The sequence below is a fragment of the Apiospora hydei genome, assembly GCF_038363865.1.
Source record: "Apiospora hydei strain CBS 114990 chromosome Unknown utg000006l_segment0_segment0, whole genome shotgun sequence".
In the NCBI taxonomy this organism is placed as follows: Eukaryota; Fungi; Ascomycota; class Sordariomycetes; order Amphisphaeriales; family Apiosporaceae; genus Apiospora; species Apiospora hydei.
The window spans coordinates 1,306,004-1,332,392 of NW_027117365.1; the positions used below are offsets into that span (position 1 = coordinate 1,306,004).

The 26,389-nt window shown below is 53.9% G+C and overlaps 9 protein-coding genes across 9 annotated transcripts; 6 read left to right on the plus strand and 3 right to left on the minus strand.

The window, feature by feature from the left end:
* Positions 1 to 382: 382 nt before the first annotated feature.
* PG997_007619 (uncharacterized protein) lies at positions 383 to 4,254 on the plus strand (the record flags this gene model as incomplete). Its single annotated transcript, XM_066811934.1, has 6 exons — positions 383 to 541; positions 599 to 761; positions 963 to 1,744; positions 1,819 to 3,107; positions 3,211 to 3,444; positions 3,507 to 4,254. The coding sequence occupies 6 exons, from the start codon at positions 383 to 385 to the stop codon at positions 4,252 to 4,254; spliced, it is 3,375 nt and encodes a 1,124-aa protein (XP_066667276.1).
* A 2,896-nt stretch (positions 4,255 to 7,150) lies between these two features.
* PG997_007620 (uncharacterized protein) lies at positions 7,151 to 7,648 on the plus strand (the record flags this gene model as incomplete). Its single annotated transcript, XM_066811935.1, has 2 exons — positions 7,151 to 7,482; positions 7,603 to 7,648. The coding sequence occupies 2 exons, from the start codon at positions 7,151 to 7,153 to the stop codon at positions 7,646 to 7,648; spliced, it is 378 nt and encodes a 125-aa protein (XP_066667277.1).
* Positions 7,649 to 7,901: 253 nt separating this feature from the next.
* Positions 7,902 to 8,804, plus strand: PG997_007621 (uncharacterized protein; the record flags this gene model as incomplete). The annotated part of the gene is made up of 1 exon (XM_066811936.1): positions 7,902 to 8,804. One exon carries the CDS (start codon positions 7,902 to 7,904, stop codon positions 8,802 to 8,804), a length of 903 nt encoding a protein of 300 aa, XP_066667278.1.
* A 1,229-nt stretch (positions 8,805 to 10,033) lies between these two features.
* Positions 10,034 to 10,922, minus strand: PG997_007622 (RNA polymerase Rpb5 domain-containing protein; the record flags this gene model as incomplete). The annotated part of the gene is made up of 3 exons (XM_066811937.1): positions 10,034 to 10,559; positions 10,649 to 10,731; positions 10,824 to 10,922. The coding sequence occupies 3 exons, from the start codon at positions 10,920 to 10,922 to the stop codon at positions 10,034 to 10,036; spliced, it is 708 nt and encodes a 235-aa protein (XP_066667279.1).
* Positions 10,923 to 12,337: 1,415 nt separating this feature from the next.
* PG997_007623 (uncharacterized protein) lies at positions 12,338 to 13,850 on the plus strand (the record flags this gene model as incomplete). The annotated part of the gene is made up of 2 exons (XM_066811938.1): positions 12,338 to 13,633; positions 13,695 to 13,850. The coding sequence occupies 2 exons, from the start codon at positions 12,338 to 12,340 to the stop codon at positions 13,848 to 13,850; spliced, it is 1,452 nt and encodes a 483-aa protein (XP_066667280.1).
* A 1,472-nt stretch (positions 13,851 to 15,322) lies between these two features.
* PG997_007624 (uncharacterized protein) lies at positions 15,323 to 16,096 on the minus strand (the record flags this gene model as incomplete). The annotated part of the gene is made up of 2 exons (XM_066811939.1): positions 15,323 to 15,857; positions 15,927 to 16,096. The coding sequence occupies 2 exons, from the start codon at positions 16,094 to 16,096 to the stop codon at positions 15,323 to 15,325; spliced, it is 705 nt and encodes a 234-aa protein (XP_066667281.1).
* Positions 16,097 to 18,126: 2,030 nt separating this feature from the next.
* Positions 18,127 to 19,966, plus strand: PG997_007625 (obg family GTPase CgtA; the record flags this gene model as incomplete). Its single annotated transcript, XM_066811940.1, has 2 exons — positions 18,127 to 19,224; positions 19,283 to 19,966. The coding sequence occupies 2 exons, from the start codon at positions 18,127 to 18,129 to the stop codon at positions 19,964 to 19,966; spliced, it is 1,782 nt and encodes a 593-aa protein (XP_066667282.1).
* Positions 19,967 to 20,442: 476 nt separating this feature from the next.
* Positions 20,443 to 23,231, minus strand: PG997_007626 (methyltransferase; the record flags this gene model as incomplete). Its single annotated transcript, XM_066811941.1, has 3 exons — positions 20,443 to 20,703; positions 20,759 to 23,122; positions 23,211 to 23,231. The coding sequence occupies 3 exons, from the start codon at positions 23,229 to 23,231 to the stop codon at positions 20,443 to 20,445; spliced, it is 2,646 nt and encodes an 881-aa protein (XP_066667283.1).
* A 1,236-nt stretch (positions 23,232 to 24,467) lies between these two features.
* On the plus strand, positions 24,468 to 25,318 carry PG997_007627 (Clr5 domain-containing protein; the record flags this gene model as incomplete). The annotated part of the gene is made up of 3 exons (XM_066811942.1): positions 24,468 to 24,628; positions 24,690 to 24,907; positions 24,978 to 25,318. 3 exons carry the CDS (start codon positions 24,468 to 24,470, stop codon positions 25,316 to 25,318), a joined length of 720 nt encoding a protein of 239 aa, XP_066667284.1.
* Between the last annotated feature and the right edge of the window lie 1,071 nt (positions 25,319 to 26,389).

Here is a 26,389-nt window from a genome sequence, read left to right on the forward strand (position 1 = left end):
TAGTCAGTCCCCGATAACGTAGAATGGTGGGCTTCTGTGCATAAATATGTAACTAACCAGATGATTTAACTAGCCAGGTGCACTCTCCACACCCAGGCACCACCCAAACGAGGCAGAACACAACCAATCCATTATATGAGCATCTTGGCCCCTGAATGCTAAGTCTGCCACCAACACGAACCGCAATCATCTTCATCCTCATTTCCGGGAGTAGACCGTTGCCTCATACCTTTTGTCCACTGCGTTGAACAGCTGGCTACTGCGCATAGGCTGATGCAACCTTCCCACCTAATCCTATGAAGTGGCTACGATATCTTAGCGTCACCACATACATAGCCTTGTATTTCTGGTCTTGAAATAATTATTCGGAAGGCCGGTAGCTATGGACGCGACTGACACCGATCGGGATGTCTGGGTTCAGCGGAACTCGGCAGACCTGATCGCAGACTTTGACCGCTCGTTGGTTCCGTTCTTGCGGCAGCGAGATGGCCAACTACGGCGAAGAGTTCGAGCAAAGGAAATTACCAGGTTGGTAGATCGTGTAAGTGCATCAAGGCCCAACCCTTGCCTGCCACATTCACTAATGACAGAGAACCAGGTGCTGGACCCTTTCCAGGAGCTTCCACAGCTGCTTGACCCTCACCTCTCCAAATTTCTTCCTATCTTGGCTGAAGCCTACTTGGAACTGCTCCAAGATCACAGGAAGTCAAGAGGACTGTCCACCCGTACTGAGCTCCTAACCCCTATGCCAAACGCTATATGTAGGCTCATATACACCTTTTGCAAAATTCGCGGGGAAAAGGTGATTGTGAGGTTTCTCAATGTCGAGACGAGGTATCTCGAGCTTCTCCCTTTTTGCCCTCGAGGAATCTGAAAAGGAAAGAGCGGAAACCCAAGACCCTGCATCGAGCGAATCGTGGACCTGGCACGAAAGATACGTGGTTTTACTCTGGCTCTCGCAGCTTTTCTTTGCTCCTTCGACCTTTCAACCATCTCATCTGGCGATTTCGATGATTCAGACCGGCCAGTACTGCCGGGCCTCGAATGGCCAGAGCAGATACCAGGTATCACACTGAGGGTTATCCCGCTCGCTCTGAAGTACCTTGCATCACCGGGAAAGGAGAGAGATGGCGCAAAAACCCTTCTCATACGTCTGGCTATGCGGAGAGATATGCAAGAGGCCGGCATTCTCAAAGCGCTTGTGCACTGGGCTCTCTATACACTGCGACCACAAGCGGAAGGGCCTGCAGATACGCCCTATTATTACATAGGAAGTCTCAGTTTCCTTGCTGGCGTACTGCAGGCGGCAGCTGACACTTCCATGATGAATTCACTCTTGAGCCCGATCTACTATGCGGTCAATGGGGTTTCATCCGAAGACAATCCCGCATTTGACATGATCAAGGGCTCCGCACTGGCAAGGAAAATGATGATCAAGGTGATCAGGAGTGTCACCACTTTGGCACTACGAAAAGCAGACCAGACCATGGCGGACACAGAGATGGTCGAGAGTTCCATTGGCTATCTGCTCGAACACTTGGCAGATAACGACACTCCTGTCAGGCTTGCTGCTAGCAAAGCACTTAGTGTTATCACACTGAAGCTTGAACCAGACATGGCTCTTCAAGTCGTCGAGGCCGTCCTAGAGTCCCTGAACAGAAATGTCCTATGGGTCAAAAGCCAGTCGAACCCCCTGGGCCACGGACTCGAGACCTTACCTCTGTCGACCCTTTGGAATGGCACGGTCTGATGCTGACACTATCCCACCTTCTATACCGGCGTTCTCCTCCACCTGAAATTCTTGCAGATATTGTCCAGGCTCTAGTCCTGGGCCTCGCCTTCGAAAAGCGGGGTATATCGGGTGCCTCTGTTGGTACCAATGTCCGCGATGCTGCCTGCTTTGGAATATGGGCTCTAGCTAGACGATATAGCACCGCTGAGTTGCTGCAAGTTCCAGTGAAATCCACTGTCGTGGCTGAGGCCCATCCTGCCTCGGCATCAACCCTGCAGCTACTGGCTACCGAGTTGGTCGTCGCTGCATCTCTCGATCCTGCAGGAAACATAAGAAGAGGCTCGTCTGCTGCCCTCCAGGAGCTTATTGGAAGGCACCCAGATACAGTAGTTGAAGGAATCTCGATCGTGCAGACGGTTGATTATCACGCTGTTGCATTGCGCTCCAGGGCTATTGACGAGGTTGCCTCAAACGCTACCAAACTCTCTCCTCAATATGGCGTGGCCCTAATGGAAGGCCTGATTGGATGGAGGGGCGTTGGCGATATGGATGCTGCATCGCGAAGGGTCGCTGCCGCTTCATTTGGTGCCCTCAGTGCAGAAATAGCACGCAATTCGTCTGAGCCCATGGGTCAGATTAGAACCTTTGCTGAACTCCTTGCGGCTAAGGTAGATTCGCTCCAGAAGCGACAGAGCGAGGAACGGCATGGTCTCATCCTCAGCTTGGCTGCGGTGTTCAACGCCATTCCTAGCTTAATTGGCCAGAGTGGAAACGACAACGGTTGGGACTTGCTGCCGCTAAAGCAATTCAGGACTTATCTGGAAACTATGCTGAATGGCTTCAAGGAAAACGCCTACCGGAAGCCCGAGCTAATTGCAGAAGCACTCGGAAAGCTGATTGTGTCTTCATACCCTATCCTTCTTGCATGCCTCAATAGTGGTACTGAAGGAAGTATCCTTGCAAGGCGGGATCACCTAGTATCTGGCGCGACGATCTTGTCGGCAGAGAAATCAGCCTTACTACACACATCTCTGCAGATGGTAGACGAGGCCAGAAAAGATGCTAAGCCTGAGTGGGATGGTTTGACTGCCCTTATGCTTGAAACGGTCGACACATGGCTGAACATGCATGATCTGGAGGTGGTGAGCTCCTCGGCGCAAGCTGCTTTGATCTTGCTGCTTCTTTGCGCGCAACCTCAAAGGAATCACATACTCCAGACTTGGTGTGACAAAGTTCGGGTTTCTGTTACATCCCGCGATAAGCATGGCGACGGGTTCTACAGAGCGCTTTCCGGATCATACCGTATAATCGCAGCCTCGTTGGACAATTCGGCTGCACTCGACCAGGTCACGTTGGCAATCTCGCATAGATGGTCGTCAGATTCCATGATCGAAGCCCATGTTGCAATACTCCAGAGTCTCATAGGGCAAGATCTGTTGCGAGTCAAAGCATCTAGCTTTATCCCTATCATACGACAGGGGGCTAGATGACTATACCACCACTGCTCGTGGAGATATCGGCTCCCATGTGCGACTAGAAGCGATCAAAGCCACCAAGACATTGTGGGAACAAATTGTGGATGACCATGACCCCAATGGCCTCTATGGAAGCATTGCGAGCTTGTTACCTAGCATGCTCAGACTGGCCGCCGAAAAGCTGGATCGAGTTCGCATTGAAGCGCAGGCTGCAGTAGCATTGATTCTGTCTCCTAGGTGTGTACCCGGGTGTTTCCTTGACGATAATTTAACTGATTAGAAGACTGACGATATTGTAGTTCCTCTCTAACTTTCAGTAAATTGTCCTTTTCTTCTAAAGAGTACTTTCAGTACCTTTTGACACTGGATAGGCCAGATGGCTTCCGGAAAGGAGTCGCTGATCACTGGCCAACCAGCGACATGGATTGTCTGTTTACGATGCTGGCAGGGTTGGTAACTTCAGCAGATACTGGGAATGAGGAGCTTGTCATTGCCAGTCGTGCTGCAATCGCCAGTTTCTGCGATGAATCATCCGAGAATCTGTCCAAGATCGTTGGAGCCCTGCTCCAGAACCTCAAGGTCCACCAAGGTCAGGATAGAGTGATTGTGCCGACCCTCGAGCTTACGGCGTATCTCTTCAATGTCGGCGCACTGCACCGAAGCCAAGACATCAACTTGCGCCAGCTCTGCCTGCTTACGCAGAAGGCAGGCTACAAGACAGGGAACGTCCGCAAGATTGAGGCTTGCATCAAAGTGTACGGGGGTGTTGCCGCCGCTGATCAGCAAGCCAACAATGACACAATATCGCCCGAGCTGAGGTCGAAGAGAGCGGAGGGCGTCGCCGAAGCGCGGCGGAGATTGGGGGCGTTCTTGCTGCACCCGTGGCCGCATGTCAGGGCGCTCGTGATCGACGAGCTTTGGGGGTTATCCTCGCTGGAGGAGCAGGCGTCCGATAGTAGCATGGCATCCAAGCTCCTCAGTGTTGATTGGGGCAGGGCTGAGAAAGCGTTAGTCAAGAAGGTTGTGGGGGAGCTGGGGCTTGACTAATGGTTCAAGTCGACGTCCCGCCAGAATGGTTGGAACGCAGATCTGGCGAGGAGCTAGCCAACATGGGGAGGTCACCAAGAACAGTAGAAGTATATAGTCTGCTGGCCTTTTAACGGTCGTGGGATAACGCGCCGCCACCCCATGCCTCTTAAAAGACGGCCGTATTTGTGTTCCCTGTATAGAAGGGACAGCAGTTATCGTAAACTATACTTAACGTATCGAGTTGAACAATGGGACCATGGATGGGTTCTCTCTGAACCAAATGCCCTCTCAATGTTGGGAGAGGGGCTTGCGGCGCTGTACAGATGCAATAAGCCTCTCCAACCATGGTCACATGCCTATTCGGCTGGACACTCTGGCTCTGGAGCTCACCCGACTTCCCCCCAAATGCGAGGTGGCCACCCTCTTTTCCTTCCCCAGTCCCGTATTCTCGGTATCGTCTACCCAATCCAGGTTAGTGGGTATTTTTCCAATATATTTTGCCATTGGCCGACGTCGGGTTCCAATCAAACCACTGACCTGGTACCGTTGCACTGCACGAAATCCCATGCGGCCTTTCTTATCAACATGGCCGGCGGCGCAGCGCAGCGACCTACCTACTTACGAGAATGACATGTAGGCAATGCCACCGAAACACACCACGTACACATTGCGAATGTGTGATGCGCGCGTGTGTGTAGTACAATATCGAATCCATCTAGCATCCATCCATGCCTCCCTCCCCCACGCCGGAAGCGTAAGTATCCAACCAACTTGGAGGGTGGTGGTGCATCCCCTCACCATACACATATCAATTACCTTAAGCCTGAGACCTGTTACTGACTGTTTGGGAAGCTCCTTATAGATAACGGTAAAGGAATCCTACCTCAGTGCCTACTTGTATGTACGCGATAACTACATCGTTGTCGGAGGGTGGGGCTGGTCTCGAGTAAAAGAAAGTACCTGACTGCATGCCGACGACTGTAGCTACTTTTCAGTCAGCGTCCCGTGGCCAGCGGCTCCCGTACGTAAGTAGTAGGTACCGCGATAGTTAAGTTGTTTTCACGGTAAGCACGATACACCAGTGTAGTATGTCTCAATAATAAAGACACTTTCAACATTGAAGCAACCCATCTCTCATTTCAAGCTAGTACCAATGTGCCAATGCTTCCCCGGATTTGAGGGCAGGGATGTTTACGTCGCTTGACAAATGGTTTCCCTCCTGTTCTGTCTCTGTCCGCGCGAACCCTTCCCCGTCAAATCCCAAAAGTGCGGCCTAGACTTTGCACGCTTCTGTGGCGGCGATTTGCCAGGCTGCTATTCAATCAATGCTTTTTGGGTACGGACGGCGGGTGGAACTATGTAGTGCGGTGCTGACATCAATCACTCTCAGATCTACAAGCACGTCTCTCCCCTGCTGTCCGATACGAATTACGAAGTCGGTCCTCCCTGACATGCAAGGACCTCTTATCTTGCGTGTAGCCAAGATGTCAGCACCAGGGTGCAATACCTGTCTCAGGCCATGAGGCAACCCGGCTCTACATGCCACTTGGTGGTGTACTTGGTAGCGACCTTTGCATGTTGGTAGCTACATGTACCTACTTACACAGCCGCTACCAACAAGCAGCCGAAAACGACTCGACCCGGTAGGCAGGTCTCAGAACGGCCCGTATCTCAGCTCCAGCACGCTAACATGAAAGCTCTTTTGCTTTTGTACACCGGGCGCATTCCAAGGGAGGTTACCGTACTGTGGTACCGGTACTAATTCCCAGCCCTCTGGTCCGATTGATGAGACGGACGGAGTGACTGTGCTCCCCAGTGAGGATTGTCAGTTGTACCCAATACAAGCTTAACCCGAAGGACTGGGCTGATGCTAATCAAACCACCGCCAGATCTCTCACCAGTGGCGCATCAGTCTCGTCGCAGGGACGCTGCGTGCACACGTATGTAAGTACTGGAGGCTGGCCCTGCTTCGCGGAACAGCACCCAGTAAAACAAAACTGCAGTACACATGCAGACCATGTCCAATGGATAGGTACAGCATGTACCACCAACCTGCCTACATACCTACCTAGAGTACCCTTGGCAGCCCGTTGCGCTCCACTTGACAGGGCCTTGAGGGCCTCCGAGCAAGGGCAAGGGTGCAGAGGAAGCGAGCCTGTAGCCAACCACCAGCCTCTCCAGGTCATGTTTAGGTTCGTTGCACAAGCCCGAACGATACCGCTCATCACTCTTGAGTGTCTGGCACACATCTTCAAGGAAACCCTGCATTCGGTTATCAGCCCAGTGAGAGTGGCCAGCTCCGAAATGCCCATCTGGGACTGCGGCGCCAAACTGGCTGGTCGCCTGCCTCTTTGCTGTGACGGAATGGTTGCTACATGCTATGTATTCTATTATTACCTGCTGGCCCGCCCTGCCCTTTTGCTCGACCGCACCGGGCGAGCTACCTCTCTCAATTGTCAGGACTCGATTTCTTTGATGCAAATCTCATTGTTATTCTTGGACGACCCGTTGGCGCATTGCAAACTTGTCTAAGCAGTCGACCTGATACGATGTCCAATTCACCGTCTCCAGCGCCATCACAACATCGAATTTTCAAGAATCCGGGTTGCCCATGTTACGAATTCCATCGAGACCTTGGCCATTAGCAGGTCACAGACCACCAAAACGTCATAAGGCCCCTTCTCCCCGGATTTTGCTATTGCGACCAGTGGCACCTCTACACGATAACCACTTTGTCTACCTTTTTCTGGGGGTGACCTGTCTTCCCGGGACGGCCTGAACCTACACATTTCTCGTGGGCTGCATTCGGCGGGCACTGGAGCGCCTGTAGACGGTTTTTCCTCCCCGCTCGTCCCCTCTACGGAGGTTGACGGGCGTGGTGTCAAAGTTGGATATAGAGAGATACGGAAGCACAATGGCTCTATATTCCTCGCCACCGCCTTTGCACAGCTTCAACCAGGACAAGCCGACACTGTTAGTGTGCTGGTGGATAACGCTGCTTTGTGCAACCATTATCTTCCTCCGGGTGGCCGGTCGGTTCATACGCTCGGAGAAGCTATTCGCAGAGGACCGGACTGCAGCACTGGCGCTGATCCCATTGTTTTTGCGCATGGGATGCGTTCACGTCATTCTCATCTACGGCACCAATAATACGCAACTACCATCCGGCTTGAGCGAAGAAGAGATCCAAAGAAGGAGTGTAGGCAGCGGCTTAGTCCTGGCGAGTCGGACCTTATATGCGGCCACGTATGTCAAATCTTCCTTTATCCATCGCATCCATAATATCAGGGTACTGCAGTATATTGTTGGTCCATCGAGCTCAACTTATCCAGGCGCGATTACTGACTTCGGGGTTTCTAACTTCAGGTTATGGATTTTGAAGAGCGCCATCCTGGATTTCTTCAAAGATTGACCAGCACTAGCTGGAAACGGTCCCATGAGATCATTCTGCTATTCATCAGATGCTCCTTGTGCGCGACGTTCGTTGCTGTCCTAATATCGGATCTTACGGAGTGCCGTCCATTTCGCCAGTATTATCAAGTGCTGCCAGATCCTGGTGGCCAATGTCGGCAAGGTTACGCCCAATTACTAACCATGGCGACCTGCAACATGCTCACCGATTTATTCCTTGTCTTTTTCCAGTCTCGATTATTATACGGAGCCACATGAAGTTCAAGCGCAAGGTACAGCTCGTGCTGCTGTTTTCTTTGAGCTTGGGCGTTGTGGGTGTCACGCTATATAGGATACCACACGTTGTGTGGCAGCACGGAAACCAACAGACTCGCTCCCTTCTTGCATCAGTCGAGATTCTGATGGCAACGACAGCCGCCAACGCCTTGGTATTAGGGTCGTTTGTTCGGGACCGTGGAGTCAAAAAGAACAGATTCAGGTATGGCTCGGTCGTAGCAGAGTCTATCGAAGGCTCTGCACTTTCGGGGAGAAGGCCAACCGTCATCAATCAACATTGGGGGAGCGATGAAGACCTAGTGAGAGACCTGGGCCTTCGGGTCGACCGCGAATTGCGACACGCGGTCAGTCCTGGGACGCAGAGCGACGGGCCACAGTACACGCCTGCTCCCATTGCCAAGGTGCCCGACGACATGAGAAACTGGAATTTCCCCCAACGACGGAGAAGTAATGCAGAGCGCAGTGACGACTCCCTGCTCCCGAGTAGCCAGTGGAGTCCCTCTAGGAGCAACTCCAGTGCCACACCCCGCCGGGTATCCTTCTTCGATGTTGGCGGACTGCTGGAGGAGCAGGAACACAGTGTTCGAGATAGCTTCAACTCGAGTCTTGACCCGCTATCTCCAACCCGCAGTTTACCATCCCCTACTAGACCTGCGACAGCCACAGGTTTCCGACGCGGCTCCCAAGCACTCTTGCAGGACCTAAGTGGCCTCTTAACCCCATTTGGATCAAGGCCGACAAGGTCGAATTCAGGAAGCCCACCTACAAGCTCAGGAACCGAGCTCGAGACAATACCACAACATCCTCGAGAGTCTGCGTACAACCCTGCCGATACCCGCCACCAACACGAGCTGGTGGATGTGGGCGGTTTACTAAAGTAGACTCGGCCGATGACACTACTTCCAACTTAATAAGAACGGGCATGGCTGACCATGGCCAACCCGTTATATTATAAGCTCAACATAAAACACAGCCTGATGAGGAAAATTCTAGGCACCTGTACCACCAACAATGCCCGCGGAGTTCTGGACATGGCGAGTCTAAGCAAATCTTGTACGGCAACGCGGATCTTGACCAGGATGGCCAATAGATCAAGGAAACTGGGCCACGGCGTTTGCTCTTTTGGAGTTCTGGGGAATTCACGATGCATTCTTTTCTTTTCTTTTTGTTGTAACTTTCTACAAAGGCGGTTGCATGTACGAGGGTGCGATTTTCTCATGACTGTATGGCTGGAACGAACACATGAAATGTTTTTATATACCCGCTCCAGAAGGAGGAGCGAGATTCCCTCCTGACTGACGGAGTCAGTAAGGCTGGCGAAAAACCCCCGTGCTTTTTTTTTGTGTCGTCGTTATTGGTTCTGTATTCAGCACCTGCAACGTCCTGGACACGATCTGCAATATTTAGTTATTATACCCCCTGAGACGTTGCGTCCCCTCTAGATTTACAAATTTTCTAAGATGGCTAGAGCAGACAGACAGGAATGGAAAACGTTCAAACATATCATCAATGCGCCTGCTTTGTGTATATCTGTGTTATATGTGTATACACTTAATTCGTCCGGAGTAGCCCTGTCATCTGAAGGGCAAGACAACCGACCTTGGGTAGGAATACTCCGATCTCGTGGCCATTAAGATTACTCTACGTACTATTAAGACTGGATGAACAGTACGAAGTGAGCTACACCAACCTTAATTGGACGTCTCTTCTGGGTGTAAACGGACGGTTGTAACTTGTAGAGCATAGCTCTGGAACCGCACTAGAACAATGATGATCCACGCCACGAGGACCACCGAGTCACTTCATGCGCATCCTCCATCAAGGGACCTCATACCCCTTACACGAAAAGGGGCCATTGGCTAGTGGCCCGGCTCTCTTGCGCAGACAGACTTGGTCAAATGCAAATAAATGCATTTGCATCGGTAGTCATTAAGCAACTACTCCGTATCTTGAGAAGTACACCTTTCTTGGGAATCCGTGAAACGCCAACCCAAACCAAGTAAAGCAGCAACCATGCTCGTGAGACGCCAATAATGAAGTCAACTTTGTCCATTCTAGCCAGACTTTTCTTTATCTCTTTTTCGTCCTTCCTCTCTCTCTTTTCTCCTGCTTATACACACAACCGGTAACTGGCATATCGACCGGCCGTCTCACTCTTTCGGATGATCTTGACAACCTGCCCGCGCTTCATGCCGAGGTACTTGGCGACGGGGTCGCGGACGAGGATACGGGGCAGCTGGGTTTCCTTAAGGCGGTAGCGCTTGAGCAGGGCGGCCTTTTCCTCGCGGCTGAGGATGACGTGGCGGGGGACGAGGTCGTGGTGGGTGATGTTGATGAGCAGGTCGTCCTCGAGGAACCACTCGATGGCGGTCCACTGGGCGAACTTGGCAATCTCCTTCTTGGCCGAGGCGGAGACGGCGACGTTGCTGACGAGGACGCCGGCGGCGTAGTTGTGCTCGGCGCAGAACTTGCCGAACTTGCGCATCTGCTCCGCGCCCAGCGTGGACTCGTCCAGGAACTCGATCCAGATGGTACCGCAGTCCGAGCCCGGGCTGGGGTCGTTGGGCGTGGCGGGCTTCTGGAATTTCCGCATCATGTCGTCGCTCGGGCGCGCGGAGAACTTGAGCAGGCTGCGGCTGTTGGCGGGGGAAGGGAGGTTCGTTAGCTATGAAAGCCGCCTTCTGGAGCAAAGACTCATGGTGTCGTAAATAAATGGCTTTCTTACTTAACAGTGCCCTCATTGGATATGTATCTATCCCGAAATCTCTCCAAAGGCAGGTTTACTTCCTCTTGGGTGAGTTCGTAGCCCTGTAGAAAGACAATGGTATTAGCCAAGCGCGACGCAACCGGGGGAAAAGATCAGACTGCGTTGCGAAATCTGACGAGCAAAAGGGACGTACTCTATCGGCGGCCATCTCGTGAACGGTCCTCCATGCTCTCCAGGTTCGAACGATGGAGCGCTCGTTGGCTTCGCGGTTGGCGTCTTCCTGGTCGGCCATTCTGGATTAATGGATATATACCGCGAGTCGGGCTGGTGCGGGCGTGACGGCTAGAAATGAAGGAGCAGCAATTTTCGCCGACGAGGTGGGTGGTGGTGGTGGTGGTGACTGCTGTGGTTTGAAAGACGGGCTGGGCTGGTAGGCTTCTGGAATGGAGATGCTATCAGCCTCGCATCAAAGAAAAATTGTCGAGCGAGTCGCTGCACGGCGCGTCAAAGGCTTTTGGGAGGCAGCAGGGACCGAGAGCACCGACTTTGGCTTCTTAGCTTCTGGACAGCAGCCAGCGCGCCAATCAGAGGCGAGGGAGCTCGAGGCGGGTACTTTGACTCCAGAGCCCGGTTTGCAGGGGTCTAATGTTCAATCAACTTTTTGAACTTCTTCTCAATGGGCAAGCAACGGTGGGAAAAAACCGAACCCCACTACCAAATTGCTGGACTCTAGGTTAGACTTCTTCCACCACCTGCGCTCGACAATACATATGTAAGTACATACCTAGGTAATAACGGTCGAGACCAAACAGAATGACCTGCTTATTACGCTTCGTCTATGTATCAATTCCAAGGTATACCTGTTTAATTGTGCTGCCCGGGTGCTCTACAAGGGTTGGGTATGTCAAAATGCACACCTGCATCTGTTGATCCTAGACCTGGCTAGTCCGGGGTCTTCTTATCAGACCTAGAGGCACAAGTGAATACAATCAACCCCCGGTGCTGTACCTGCCATATTCAACCGCCAGAGCCTGTTTTCACTGTACCTCCAGCGCCTGTTCCAGGTACCCAGCCCGCCGAGGCTTCTAGCAGGTACTTACTTACCTACTTACCTACTTACCTCCCTACTACCTACAGACTGATAGGCAGGCCACCGCAGAAAACCTACCTCGAGCGCAATTGGACGAGTCGAAATTTTAGAGACAGGCCACTTTTTTTCCCCTCATTCTCTTTCCCCTTATTCAGTGAACCTAGTCTGCCTGATGGACCCTTGAACTGGCCTGGCCTGAACTGCTTTTGCTCTGAAAGGGACCTACCGACCGACCAGCCGACAGCCAGCTAGCCAGCAGCCAGCCAGAGACAGGACAGCCAAGCAAGCAGGCAAGTGAGGGAAAGCTGTGCTTGTTGTAGTCTGGCCTTTCTCCTGCCGCTGCCGCTGCCGTTATCCTTTCCTTCCACCTCGTGGCCCTCCCTCTTTTCCTCGCAGAAAAGCGCATGTGCCGTGAATATTCCAGGGAGCACCTGCTTTTCTTCTCATATTCACCATTGCCCGGTCTTTTGTTGGCATCATTCAATTGATCGTCAACTGCCCTCGCTCCTCTTTTTCCTCTATAAGAGTTACCCCGACCTTTTCTTATAGGTTGCCCTCCCATCCCACACCACCTTCTTTGTCGATTTTTTACTTTACTTGGTACCAATTTATTCGCAATGGCTGAAGTCGCTGCTGCCCCCGCTGCCACCAATGTGGACAAGAAGAAGCCCGAGAAGCCCGATGTCGACCTCTTCAATGAGCGCCTGACCAAGGCCGAGAAGGAGCACAAGGCCGTCATGGACAAGTACAATGCCATCAAGGCCAAGGTCGAGATCGCTGTCCCCAACAAGAACAAGGACTCCCAGTCCCCCACCCAGAAGCGCCGCGCTGAGCTCATTGCCCAGCTCCAAGAGATCCGCAGCAAGCAGGGTGTTGGCAAGAACGCTCGCAACACCAAGATGGACCAGCTGAAGCGCCTCGACGAGCAGATGCGCTCTCGCATCGCCGAGCAGAAGGCCGCTCGCGGCAAGGTCAACTTCAAGAGCGCCGAGGACCTCGACCGCGAGATCGAGCGTCTCGACAAGCAGGTCAACGGCGGCATGATGAAGCTGGTCGACGAGAAGAAGGCCCTGACCGAGATCTCCAACCTGCGCAAGCAGCGCAAGAACTTTGCCCAGTTCGACAACTCCCAGAAGGGCATTGACGAGCTCAAGGCCAAGATTAAGGAGCTCAAGGACAGCATGGACGACCCCGAGGCCCGCGCCCTCAGCGAGGAGTACACCAAGCTCCAGACCGAGCTGGACGGAATCAAGGCCGAGCAGGACGAGGCCTTTAAGAACCTCAACGCCCTGCGCGACGAGCGCACCAAGCTCCACGCCGAGCAGCAGGAGAAGTGGACTGCCGTCAAGCAGCTCAAGGACGAGTTCCATGCTGCCAAGCGCGCCCACGCCGAGTACGAGCGCGAAGCCCGCAACCGTGCCCGTGAGCGACAGCGCACTGAGCGTGAGAAGTACGAGAAGGAGAAGAAGATGGAGCGTGCCCAGAAGATGCTGGCTGAAGCCAGCGAGCCTGCCTACCTCGACGAGATCCGCCGGGCTAACAGCCTGCTGCACTTCTTCGACCCCTCGTCTGCACCCGCCGAGAAGGACCCTCTTCTGGCCAACAAGGGCCTGGCCGCCGAGGCTGCTCGCAAGGTCGACGATTCTGGCCTGAAGGGCATGAAGGTCGTCTCTAAGAAGACTGACGAGGAGTACATGCCCGCCGTCAAGAAGGGCAAGAAGAACAAGAAGAGCGAGAAGCCCGCACCCGAGAAGAAGTCTGGTGCTTTCAACTGCCCGCCTTCCGTCATCGAGGACTGCTCTTTCATGGGCATTGAACCCCCTATGAGCGCAGCCGAGATCCCCGAGGTTACCAAGCAGGTCAAGGAGAAGCTCGACAACTGGAAGTCTGACCAGAAGGCCCAGACCCAACGTGTGAGTACCCCAAGTCAGAAAAGAGTTACTAGTATAACATTACTAACGAAACTGTGTGCAGAACGTCGAGAAGGCCAAGAAGGAGATCGAGAAGCTCGAGGCCGATGAGGCTGCTGAGAAGACCAACGGTGCCAACGGCGATAAGAAGGCCGATGACAAGGTTGACGCTGTCGCATCGGATTTGAAGGAGACCTCCTTGGAGGACAAGAAGGAATAGGCTTCTGACACATCTTTTGATGAGTTCTCCGAGTTGGCCGTCAACTTAGGCTCGGAACCGGACAACTGTTCAGTTGACTCTGAATTTTCCAGTCTTCCTCCCCTAACCACCTCGATTTCCACCATGTCTACAGTTTCCGCTTCAACCATAGCGTAACTATACCTACCTAACCTTTCTTGCATTGTATTCGGACTGGAGCATGGAAGCGTCGGGCTTTTCAGGCCCTCCAAAAAGTTCTCATAAGCCTTCTTCTACTTGCATCTCTTCTGTATCTCCTCTTTGGCATCCTTCCTGGCATGACCTCATTCCCCATGTTACGTTGATCACACGACCGAGAACGAGAAGAGGACGACGGTATTGGGGGAAACAAAAATTAGCATCCATGACTACTGGGGGCTATATAATAATCTATAGGGCGGGCGAATATACAAAATATGATCAAGCTGAGTGTTTTCAAAGATGGGCCTGCATTTGCTTAAATGCAGTAAGCCCAAAAAGATCGTAATGTGATTGATGGTAGTAACATGAAGGCGCTCATCTCAACCTTGTGAGGCGTGTTTCTTTGTCGTCCTGTAGCTAGGGGCCATGATTTCATACTGATGGGTTTATGAGCCTCATGGAGCTTTAATGCGTTATTGTATCCTTCACTGCATTCAAATAACTCCTTGCCCCTTATCAACTGGCCCGGTCCACAGGGGAACATGCCCATGAGAGATATGGTCACGCGTTCAAGAAATGGACAGTACTGCTGCGGTGATGGATTTCCAACTGGTTTGACATGTTCTGCTCTATGTATCCCCTGCTATCGAAATCCTTTCAATCTACCTACGGTATGACATGGCAGCTCGTTCCCTTTCCAAAATTGCGGCTGGACCTTTCCATGTCTTCAAAGTCCCACCTATTCTTTCCCGAGCCATGTCAAACCAGAGTTGTCTCGATGCATCCATCCCTCAGTACAAGACCGTATCCAGGCAACCCATCAATAGAAGCAAGAGCAAGAACTAACTCCAGAAACTCCAGGTAGGTCCAAGAATGAAAAGGGCCATGCGATGAAAGAAATAAAGGGCATGAACCCGGGCCAGGAAAGAGGAAGAAAAACGTAATGAGTCTAGAAAACACGATTCGCTATGAATGGTAAATGATAAAAGCGCCATCACTTGCTGCTCAAGCCTGTCGCTATGCTGAGAAAGAAAGGGGGTTGGAATGGTCTGCCCGGCATTCCAAGTCGTCCGTCTGGTTGAAAACTGAACAGGTGGAACTCATTATTGTCCTTTTTTTCGTAAACGTCATGTCCTGGGCATGGCTTGGTTTTTGTAGTACACGGGCGAAAGTGATGTTGTCTCTCCTTCATGGACGTGGGGGGCTCGTTGCCTGTTTTCAAGGTCCTGGCTGAAGGCAAGAGATGAGGTCAAATGGTCGCATAGGCATTGATACGACGGTCATGTTGGAGAAAAGAAGCTTCAAAGCCGGTCTCATTGATACTCGTAATATGTTGAAGGAGGTGGTGGCCGGAACATTCTCCTAGCCGGGGGAGGAACGGAGGCTCCCATCGGAGGTCCTGGCGTTCTTCGGTGGACCATGGGTGGCGGAGGTGTCCTCGAAGGTAGGGGCGCATGACGCGGGGGAGGCTGGCTGTCGAAGCTCTCATTCGCTATAGCTCCTTGTCCAGCCCTGCGACTGGCCTTGCGTGAACCATTCAACGCACTCAAGGGAGGGTCCTTCACGGCCCCCTCTTCGTCTGCCGGTAGGGTCAACTCGACCAGACTGTAGAAGTACTCGAGCACTTCGGGATACCGTTGCACGCTGGACTGCCAATCCTCGTCTATTCCTCTTTTCAGAGCGGCCTGGGCGTTGGCGATTTCGGTAGGGTGAGGCGGCGCGTGGTAGTAGTGGTAGGCATGGGCTGTAAGTCGCTCCAGGTGGGCCGTGTGGGCTTGTTTCCGGCGTTCCGTGAGCAACCGGAAGTATTCAAGAATATAGTCTTGGGCGTGGCCTCGGACCCAGGTACTAATATCCTGTCAGTTATAGGCACGACATGGGCAGCCGGCCCTGGCCGGAACGGGGGGCTTTTCTGACCGTATATCATTGTATATGGACTGCATCATGCGAGACTCGGCCTGGCGGACAGCCACCTCTAGTCCCTTGGCCTCACAGTCACATTGTAGGGATGCTGGCGCATGACATATGGCACAATCCGGATCCATCCTGATGACGGACTTGCGGTGTTTAAAACCCCTAGTATACATCTTAGCTAAGGAAAGCCGGCGGCGGCGGCGGCGGCGGCGGGTTGAGTTCCAGAAAGTCGGCGGATAGCATGGAGTGTGTAGGCATGCGTGTACATGTAACTATTGTACAAGAATAGCTTCTCTAGCTGACCCCACAAAGGGTCTCATGGGCACGAGGGGAGGGGGAAGGGAAGGGAAAGGAAGGGGAAGAAGACAAAGAAAAGACGTGGCATGGCAACTGACCTGACTTATGATAATGAAGGCCGAGCTACAGCAACGCCAGCGACAGCAGAGGGAAAGAGACGCAGTAGCAGCAGACGGCGTGGGAGGAGCCAGATGAGAGGAAGTGGACGAGGATGAGGACAACAAATTGGCTAACAGACGCAGCACCCATGCAGCAAGTACATAACAGACCGCCCTCGTGAGCGTGACGTTGGTAGCCGGAGCAGCAAATGAGGGCGGAAGCGAGAGCTCTTTGGTCCGATACGGCTGTATCATGTAGTGACCTGGTGGTTCAGCCTGCACCTCAGCAGTGTGGGGAGTCGGGAGGGAGAGGAGGGCAGCACTGGGCAGTACTGGGCAGGTAGGGGCGAACAAAGGCTCGACAGTTGGTTGCGTGCCCGAGAGACGAGAGACGAGAGACGACTCAGACGAGGGAGACAGGCCGTGTTAGTGGAAGAGACAATCGGTGGATCGGCCTGAGGTGTTTGGATTATTGCGGAACGGGAGTCGTGAGAGGCTGGGAAACAGCTTGTCCTGCAGATGAAGCTGCACCGAGGTCCCACTAGAAGCCAATTGATGGGCCGGGAATAGGCCCAGAGAGGCTCTTGTTGTAGGGAGTCTTGGGAGTCCAGGAGAGCACTCGAGGAGGGAAGCGCGCGTGTGTGCGTGTGTGCGTGTGTGCCCAGCGAGCGAGGCCTGATGCGTTTTCCCTTCTGGTTGCAATCTGATGTTGATGCTGCTGCTGCTGCTGCTGCTTGCTGCTACTGCTGCGTTGCGTTGCTTTTTTAGCGAGCGAGCCGGCAGGACAAGACAAAAGCTTGCCGAGATACTCCACGTCTGGCCACCAGGAGCAGATAGAACAGCTGTCGTGGCTCGAATCGAAGGGGGGCAGTGTTAGTATGCAATGTGGAAGGGCAACCCAATCCCAACGTGCATGATCCGCCCGATATTACCCCACGAACGAACCAGTCAGGGACGCATGTACCAAGCCGAACTTGGGCCCCGACAGTATCAATGATTGATCGATCACGAGAGGAGAAGGAGACGATGTACGCAGTAGGCAGGCTCCACAGGCAAGCACTTTCTTGACTGGAGAGAGAAGGAGAAGGAGAAGATGAAGATGAAGAGAGAGTGACTGTCTCTAAGTATCCTTCTCAAGAGGAACGAACAGAGAGACAGAGACAGAGACAGACTGAGAGACAGACGGACAGACGGACGAAAGAAGAGGCTTACGAAACTAGGAGGCTCCGTAAGTTTGCATACTTAGGCTGGGCCGGCCACTTGGGGCGTCAGTAATGGCAGCAACTTCACCGCCTCTCGAGGCCTGCCTGGTCTGGCCCAAAGAGACCGTTGATAGGGCCCAAGAGGCCGAACAACACCATGGGAAAGTGGCTACCGAGATGGGAAACATAGCCCATTGATTGACTGCAACAAAGAGGCTACATATGTATATGTATATATATATTGTTACGTATGTAGCTCGCCTCTCTCATCTGACTTCTGGCGGATCTGACAGAAATATCGGCTGGCCGCTAGGTATGATTTGTTTGCACAGAGGCCAAAGCCAATGCCAAAGACTCGAGATGCCCAAACGAGGGGCATCCCTCCCGGCCCACTAATCGAGGCCCGCGCCCCGCTTCCTTCATGCGGGCAGATATGCAGAAAACCGAGCCTTCTATCTTATCAGGGAATTTTCTCTCCGGCGCGATGGCGATATCCAGGCTTCCCTAACTAGATCCTAGAGCTCGGCTTTGGGCTGGGATGTAGTATTGCAGCGCCTTAAGAGTGTCAATGGTGGTAGTTTCATAGGCTCGTCACAGACTTTCACAATGCCTCCGCGCTGCTCTTCCAGCGCTGGGCTGTTCCTCCCCTTCCTGTACCCTTCGCTTTTCCGCCCCGCAGGTGCCCGCTTACACCGCGCGGCAAAGGCCAGCATCACCACATACTCGTCGGCCTCCGACACGGCTGCCAGCGAAGTCAGCGAAACCGTCGAGCCCTCGGCCTCCAGCGACGAGATTCCCATATCGCGCCTCAACCCATCACCGGACGACTATGCCCTCTCCTCATTCGCCGACAAGGCGCGCGTGACCGTCTTCGCCGGCGGCGGCGGCCATGGCTGCATTTCCTTTCTTCGCGAAGCCTTTATGGACAACGGGCCCGCCAATGGTGGCGACGGCGGACACGGAGGCAACGTGTACGTGCAGGCGGTGCATGGCGAGACCTCACTGCATAAGCTAGCGCGCCGGCGCATCCTCCGGGCGGGTAGGGGCAAGACCGGTCAGGGCTCGAACAAAGCAGGACAGAGAGGCGACGACTACGTGATCCAGGTCCCCGTGGGCACCGTCATCCGAGAGATAGGCCGCGTCGATCCCATGGTCGAGGAGTCGATAGCGTGGCGGGCCGCCCGCGAGAAGGAACGAGAGTTCGAGCGCAAGTTCCGCGAAGCAGAGCGGAATGCCGTCGCAGAGGGAGAGGACCTGGAAGCCGCCACGGCTTCCATGGAAGCGCCCGAGAACCCCAACCTGCACAAGTTCGTTCTCTACCCGGGCATTACGAACGTAGAGCGCCGGAACCTGACCCTGCCACGGCTGCCTCGTCGGGACCGGCTATACCATCAACCCCCGGGCCCATCCACCTCGACCTCTCCACGGCCACTCCAAGGCCGATCCTCCTCGCCGCAGGCGGCATCGGTGGACTTGGAAACCCGCACTTTGTGTCCAAGGAACGCCCGAAACCCCCTGTTCGCCACGAGAGGCGAGCGCGCTGTCAGCATGCAGATCGAGTTCGAACTCAAGCTCCTCGCCGACGTGGGCCTCGTCGGCCTGCCGAATGCAGGCAAGTCCACGCTCCTCCGCGCCCTCACCAACAGCCGCGCGCGCGTCGGCAACTGGGCCTTTACCACGCTGCAGCCCAACATCGGCACCGTGGTCCTGGACTCGAACAAGGGCCGCCGCCTGTACGCCGCCGGCGCCCAAGCGCCCGCAGCCGCACGCCGTCATCAACGACGCCCGGTACGGCAACGTGGTCATCAGCCAGCACGCCCAGATCGGCGCGGGGGCCCCGCCCCGGACGCGCTTCACCGTGGCCGACATCCCGGGCCTCATCGAGGGCGCGCACCTGGACCGCGGCCTCGGCACCGAGTTCCTGCGCCACGTCGAGCGCGCCGGCGTCCTCGCCTTCGTCGTCGACCTCGCCAAGGGCGACGCCGTCGACGCCCTCAAGTCCCTCTGGCGCGAGGTCGGCCTCTACGCCCGCATGCGCGAGGAGGAGCGCCAGGAGCGTGAGGTCGGCGGCCGCATCGACTGGGACGGCGACGCCGGCGTCGGCTCCATGGGCTATGGCGGCGGCGGCGGCGGCGCTGCTTCCCATCCTCAGACGACGATGATGTCCGAGTACTACCCCCAGATGCCCGAGACCAACGAGGGCGGCTTGCACATTGCTGCGAAGCCTTGGTTTGTCGTCGCGACCAAGGGCGATCTGCCCGATACCCAGGACAACTTCCAGAGGCTCAAGTCGTATCTCGACGACGTCACGGACGGCAAGGAGGTGCACCCCAGCGGCGTGGAGGGTGCCTGGACACAGGACTGCGCCGCGGTCCCCGTCAGCGCCATCAATGGACACGGGTTGGACCGAATCGTGCATTGGACCTTGGGGCTGTTGGATGAATAGCCTCGGGGCATGTACATTTGTACATTTACTTGATGTATTATTTAGCATTGTAGGAACTGTGTGCACGTATCGCATAGACAGACGAGCGTTATTATACAGCAACGTTAATACCATTTCCGCCCCTGCTCTACTGGCATTGCTTACATCTGTAATCTTCCTGTTATTTAATGCCTAAATTCATTTTCCTGTATTGATGAAACTCCCCAAAACTACACATTCTAATGGCTATCAGTATGCTGGCAATGCTCTACACGATTTCTTTGACAAGATAGCGTTGTCTGAAGAACCCGTGGCCTCTTTTTGCGTCTTCGGCAGCAAAATCTTCGTGTGTAATAGTTGCAAGTCGGATCTTGTGTAGTTATTACTATACATGAGAACAGCGAGATGATAACCAGGCGCGTGATCACGGGTAAGGAAGTAGGTATGGAGCCATGCTTGCCCTACCTGAGACGAGCTGGGAACACGAGAGAGCCCGCCTATTGGGCCGCCGCAGGTTCCGTCGCGCCGTTGGTGTCCTCGACCTTGATCGCTTCGTCATTAGACGGGGCGGCAACTTCGGCTTCGGCAGCGGTGGTATCCTTAGTTTCCTCCACCTTCACCTCGGGAGCCTCAACGGCTTCGGTCTTGGTCTCTTCGCTGGCCTTCTTGTCTGCATCCTTCTTGGCGGCATCCTTCAGGGTCTGGTTGATGACCGGAGTTGTGTCATTGAACAGACGCAGAAGCATCGCGGCGCGGTCCTCTTTTGGGAAGCATGAGGTTCAGCGACTGGAAGCTCTTCCAGAGAGGTAGCACCATGCGCTCCTTCCAGTCCGCATCTGACCCGTCGGGCTCGACACGCAGGACGCAGCATCCCATGCTAATGTCTCGTGCTCGCTCTCCAATCTCGCCCAGCTTGGACCACTCACCCTCGGCGAACCTGGGGAACATCTCCTTCAACAGCTTGTGGAATGTCTCCTTCTTGGTAAGACGGATGACGCGGTCCGAGCCGACGTAGCCCGCAACAATGGGCATACCCTCGGACTGGATGCGCCAACGGCACACCTCGGCAGATGGTGCATCTTGCTTCATGAACATCTTCACACCGGCATGGACAAACTTGACGCCGCGGCCCTCATTCTGAACCAGAATGTCCCTCACAAGAGCGCTTGTGTAATAGATTGCCTTTGCAGGCTCACCAGCCGTGTTCCTGACCATGTATCTACCGTCGGGGAAGCGAGGTGAGAGGTTGTAGAAGGTCTTGATGTTCTGGATCACCTCATGCTCGGGCGAGAGGTACTTGTAGGGCTCTTCATACGAACCATCTGCGTTTCTTCGACGCTCTGGTGCCTGCGCTTGCGGTTTGGGGGTATCAGTAGTAGGTGTCGCAGTTTCCGTCTTCACCTCCGACTCTGTCTCCGTCTTCACATCTGCCTCTGTTTTCATCTCTGTGTCGGCCTCAGCATTCACCTCCGTAGCCGGAGCCTCGGATGTGGGCTCTGCTGGTGCTTCTACAGGGGCGTCCTCCATGACGACTTCGGTCTGGGTCTCAGGAGGCGCTGGGCTCGCCGTCTTGGGCTTCTTAATGTCTGGCTTCTCTTCAGATTCGTCTTCAATTTGTCGTTTGGTCCCGCTGGTCGGCAAGACATCCGTGGGCTCGCCCTCCGCGGCCTTCTCCTCTTCCACGGCCAACTTGGCAGCTACCTCCTCTTTAGCTTCCTGGGCATTGGTGGTCGTCGCCTTGACTTCGGGCTTGACTTGTGGCGCCTCAGGTCTAACCTTCAGATCGGCCTTCTTCTCTAGTACAGTAATAAAGAAACCTCCGGTATCCTGCTGGTGAGCGTAGACACGCATGCAGCGGTCCAGAGGCAGGCCAGAGCAATCACTGGTGTCGGCTCGTGGGAACATTGTCTCGGCTAATTTGCTAGGAGGTAGGCCATCCTCTTTGGTCAGCATGTGCTGCTGGACTTCCTCCCAGCTGTTCCAAATTTTGCCATCCTTGTCAATGATCTTCCACTGGAACATGCCGGGGTTGCGCTTAAGGCCTGGCAGCCGTTCACTGCAGTCAATGATGTCGACCTTATCGGGGCCGCCGCGCTCGATAGCCGACACAATGACAGCCTCGTTCTCAACGGGGTTCATACTGCATGTAGAATACACCACTCTGCCACCGACCTTGAGCATTTGCAGGGCACGAACCAGAATTCGTGTCTGTGTAGAATGAAGACCAAGCGCACCTCCCGGGCCCCAATCATTCCACAGGTTGACATTCTTTCTTAGGGTACCATCTCCAGAGCAGGGAACGTCGGCCAAGATCCGATCAAATCTCAGATACTGTTGGTTTGGCTGCGAGGGTTCCTTGGGAAGTTTGATGGCAGGGAAAAGAGTGGCATCGTGGTTCGTCACGAGCAGATTCGGGGAGGACAACCGCTTGAGCTGATGGACCAACATGTGGCTGCGCTTGTAGTCGGCATCGTTTGCAATAAGCAACCCGGTGGCTCTTCCGTCGTCTCCAGAGTCGATGTCTAGGTCGGCACCCTCCTCGGCCTTAACATCGGTGTTGTTTTCGTCCATGGCACCCATGGCCTTGCGAATGCGGGCTTCCTCTCCCACGTGCAGCATCTCCAAAAGCTGAGCAGCCTTGCTACCGGGAGCAGCACACATGTCGAGGACTGTCATACCAGGGGACAGGTCCATCAGCAGGGGCGGAATCATACTGACTATCTCCTGTCTGCTGATATTGCCGACCTGGGTCTCGGAAACGAGGAACTTCTGGAAGGCGGCGAAAGGAGGGAACTTTCGAATGACGTGCTTCGGGGTGTTCATCGAGTAGGCGAGGTGATCGGGGTACCAGGTAACCGGCTGGGGAGCCTGGACGGGCTGGCCATCGTAGCGCTCGATCTTGACAATCTCTGGGACATATCTTTCCTCAAGTAATCTTCTCACGGCGAGGGCGTGACCCTTGGAACCACAGAAGCGGAAAGAGTTGGGCAGTTCGGTCCTCAAAGCCTCCCAGAAGGCCTTTCGCTCCTCCTCGTCTTCAATCGGGATAGTGGCATCGTAGTAGCGCTGGAGCTTCTCGTTCTCCTTGACGACCTCGGGGAACGAGACGTACGCGACGCGACCGCCAGTGTTGCCTCCACCGCCGCCGCCGCCGCGGTTACCACCTTTGCGGCCACCCTATGATGATGCCAGGTTAGATCGTTTGTTCATGCTGATTATTGCTGGCGATGCAGTCGGACCGTCAAATATTGGAATCAGCACTTACTCTGAAATTCCTGCGACCCATTTTCAATGTTATTGGAGTCGGCGCAAGAGGTGTAAATGATGGTGTTCAGGATGCAGGTGGAAGCTCCAAAAATTTTAGCTAACGTCGCCCATTATCGTCTTATCAATTGAATGTTTTGCTATGCGACAGCCCCTCGCCGATAAACGATTACGGCTCAGTACCCCACTTGCCCGCCTAGGGGCCCCTCTACAGAGCCTAAGACGGGGGCCTCACCTCCAACAATTGAATTGAATTGGTGCCTACATGCATCATCTCAGCCAATTGACTTACATCTAGCCGAAGTTATAGGTCGGTCAGTAGTAGCCAATCCTGTTATGTCGTTGTATGCATAAGTAAGTACTCTTCTTCCGACTGCGCGCAGTCTACGGAATAGTCGCATATCTGCTGTGGCTTGGGCAAGAGCTGGCTTCAATGATCTGACATGCGCGGCCTCCTTCCACCCCCAGCTCTTCTCCTCGGCTTCATGATTGCAAACCACCTCCCATGTAATTCATTGAAAGAAAAAAAATCCTTTTTTTATGCCATGGAGGGGTGGTCGAAGGCGTTGTGAGGCCATGTAAAACATTCCTTAACAACTGCGACTGAGAGGCTGGTGGCTTGCAGCTCACCGAAAGGGCTGCCATCTTGTAAACCCTCACTCAGGGATATAAATCATTCCTCAATTTTTTTTATACCCTGGCCTTTGATGTTTCCAATGGCTTTGAAAAAAGCCTGGATTCCGTGTGTGTCTATCCACGTATAATCTGAAATCATATTTTATGTCTTGAGAACGGTAGGTAAAGCAAACAAGGTGCGAAAGGTCGAAGGTGTATGCGTTCATCTCGAGGAGCGGGAGCCATACGCAAGAGATATCATGCGGGTGGTCAACACCCAGAAAGCCACCCTGCAACCTACTTAGTTTCGGTAAGTTGCCCTCTTGGATAAGTTAGGGCGCCCTATCAGGAGCTGGCGATCTTCACCTTACCAAGTACGCCTGATAGGCGTACTGGCGCATGGGATTTTTGTCATCCGCGTCGACGCATACAATTTCAATAAGCAACGTCATCTATTGGTCATGTTGGCGAACAGGGGTCCCTGATAAGTAAGGCTGGGGTCTGGAGGGGTCTTTCTCGGTTCAGTAGATATAAAAAGGCCTCCTTTATGTATCGATTCCCAGCCGCGTAGAAATCGAGCCAGGCAAGCAAGCCTACGTAACAGCACGCCATAGCATGGCCTCGTCCCCGCCACTCATCTGCAATGGCCGAACCAGCGCTCCTTCACTCAACCCTCAAACGCCCCGTCTGCCGGGAGGACTGGGAGGAACAATATGCCCACATCCGAAGGCTCTGGTGGGATGAGGACGAGTCACTAGAAAGAGTCATGTCGTTCATGGAGAAATGCCACCACTTCCAAGCAACGTGAGTTCCCCTGATGCCTACTGTTCGTCTTTTGAGTATATGGACCTCACACCCCTGCCAGTGCCAAACAGTACAAAACCATGCTCAAGGAGTGGAACCTCTTAAAAAACGTCCCGACCAACGAGATGAAGGCCATCGTGAAAATCCAGACCAGGAGGCGGCCAAAGGATACAGAGTTCATGGTGAGGGGCAGGGTAGTGCCGCAGAACAAAATCGACCGGTTCGTCAAGCGGACCATGGGCACTGCGAAAGCCTCCCCATCTGCTCTCAGTCCCATGTGTGCGTATCATATGCCGCCCCCGATTGCTTCCCTTTCCTGCTACTGACACAGCCCCCAAACACCACACAGCACATACCCCGTTCGCGGTGTGGTATGTCACACCTCTGCCCTCGCCGCACCGTGATGTCTCGAAGCCGTTCCTCGGGTTCACGCCGGGCAACTCGCCCAAGTCCGACGCGTGGTTCAGCGAATGGGTCGAGCTGCCACCCGATAGCCTGCCCAAAGCGGCCTCGCCCCCTCAGACGGGCCTTGTCGAAACGACCGGATTGCCAATCCCTCCACGAGCGTCTACTTCTGCGCCGATAAAAACCGACAGACTCCCACACGATGGTCACGGCCTGCACCTTGACGCGAATAGAGACTTGCCGGGAAGCTGGAGCAAAGTCGAGCAGAGCTACAACGTGTGGTGATACTGCAAGACCACTTTGCTGGCATACCTATAAATCTCGGACCAGTTGACAGGTGTAGTAACGTTCGAAGGTTTCAAAATGTAAAAGACTGTCCAGTCCAATGGTACGGGCTCGAGAATTCTGCTGCGAAAATGGAAAAGGGGTACTCAAAGGTTGTTCGTTCTCTCCCAGTAACATGGTGTACAGAGCAGCCTTCATTGGGGGTTTGTTCCAATAATGTAAACCATTGATCTGTCCGTTCTTAGGCCATGTTTGATCTGATGCTGCTTGTTGCCTGTATCCCTGGAGGACTTCGTTATGAAACAGTTGATGAGCATGCTATTTGCACCAGGAGCTTCAAGATGAAGTCTAAAAGAGTGTGGCGTAACCCTTGCGCTTTTGCCTCTGCACGCAACAGAGTCCATCCGTCATAGCGGTATGGCTTGGAACAGGATGCTCTTCGTCATGGCAACACGCTTGACGGAGCAAGAGCGCACTTTCTCAAACACGAGCAGGGCTCATAACGGTGAAAACATGCCCAGGGGAAAACTGACACTCGTACTTTTAAAGTCTCGGTTGAGTCGAAGCATCTCCTGAGTAAAAACGCTTACCGCACTAGCAGAATATTGCCCCTTTCCCCTCATTGTTGAGTCCCATTCCCGGTGTTCTTGTCATCGTGGGGGCGTTGGTAAACCTGGTCTCATGGCCGAGGCACCTCAGGAGGCGGAGAAATAATTCAGCAATGTCCTTGTCACACCCCGAAATCCACATTCGAAGGAGTTGGGAGCGGAAATCATTGGGGAAGAATCGTGTCCATGATGATCCCGGATGCAACATGGTCCGGGGTTGCGCTCGGTTCGGGCCCCGGGCCCGGCTACTAACCTGTACCGCACAGCTCCGAAAGTGGGCGTGGGGCAGGGATGCAATGACAAGTGACAAGAGAAAATAAGGTAAACGTGCAGGCCCTGCAAGTCGCAATCGCGGGCCGGAACCCAATCATTCAACCGATGGAATCCTACGGTGGCGGGACGATCAGTGGAACTTGAGGGTCCCAGAGAGATTAATATATTTCAATAGAGTTGAAATTCATTG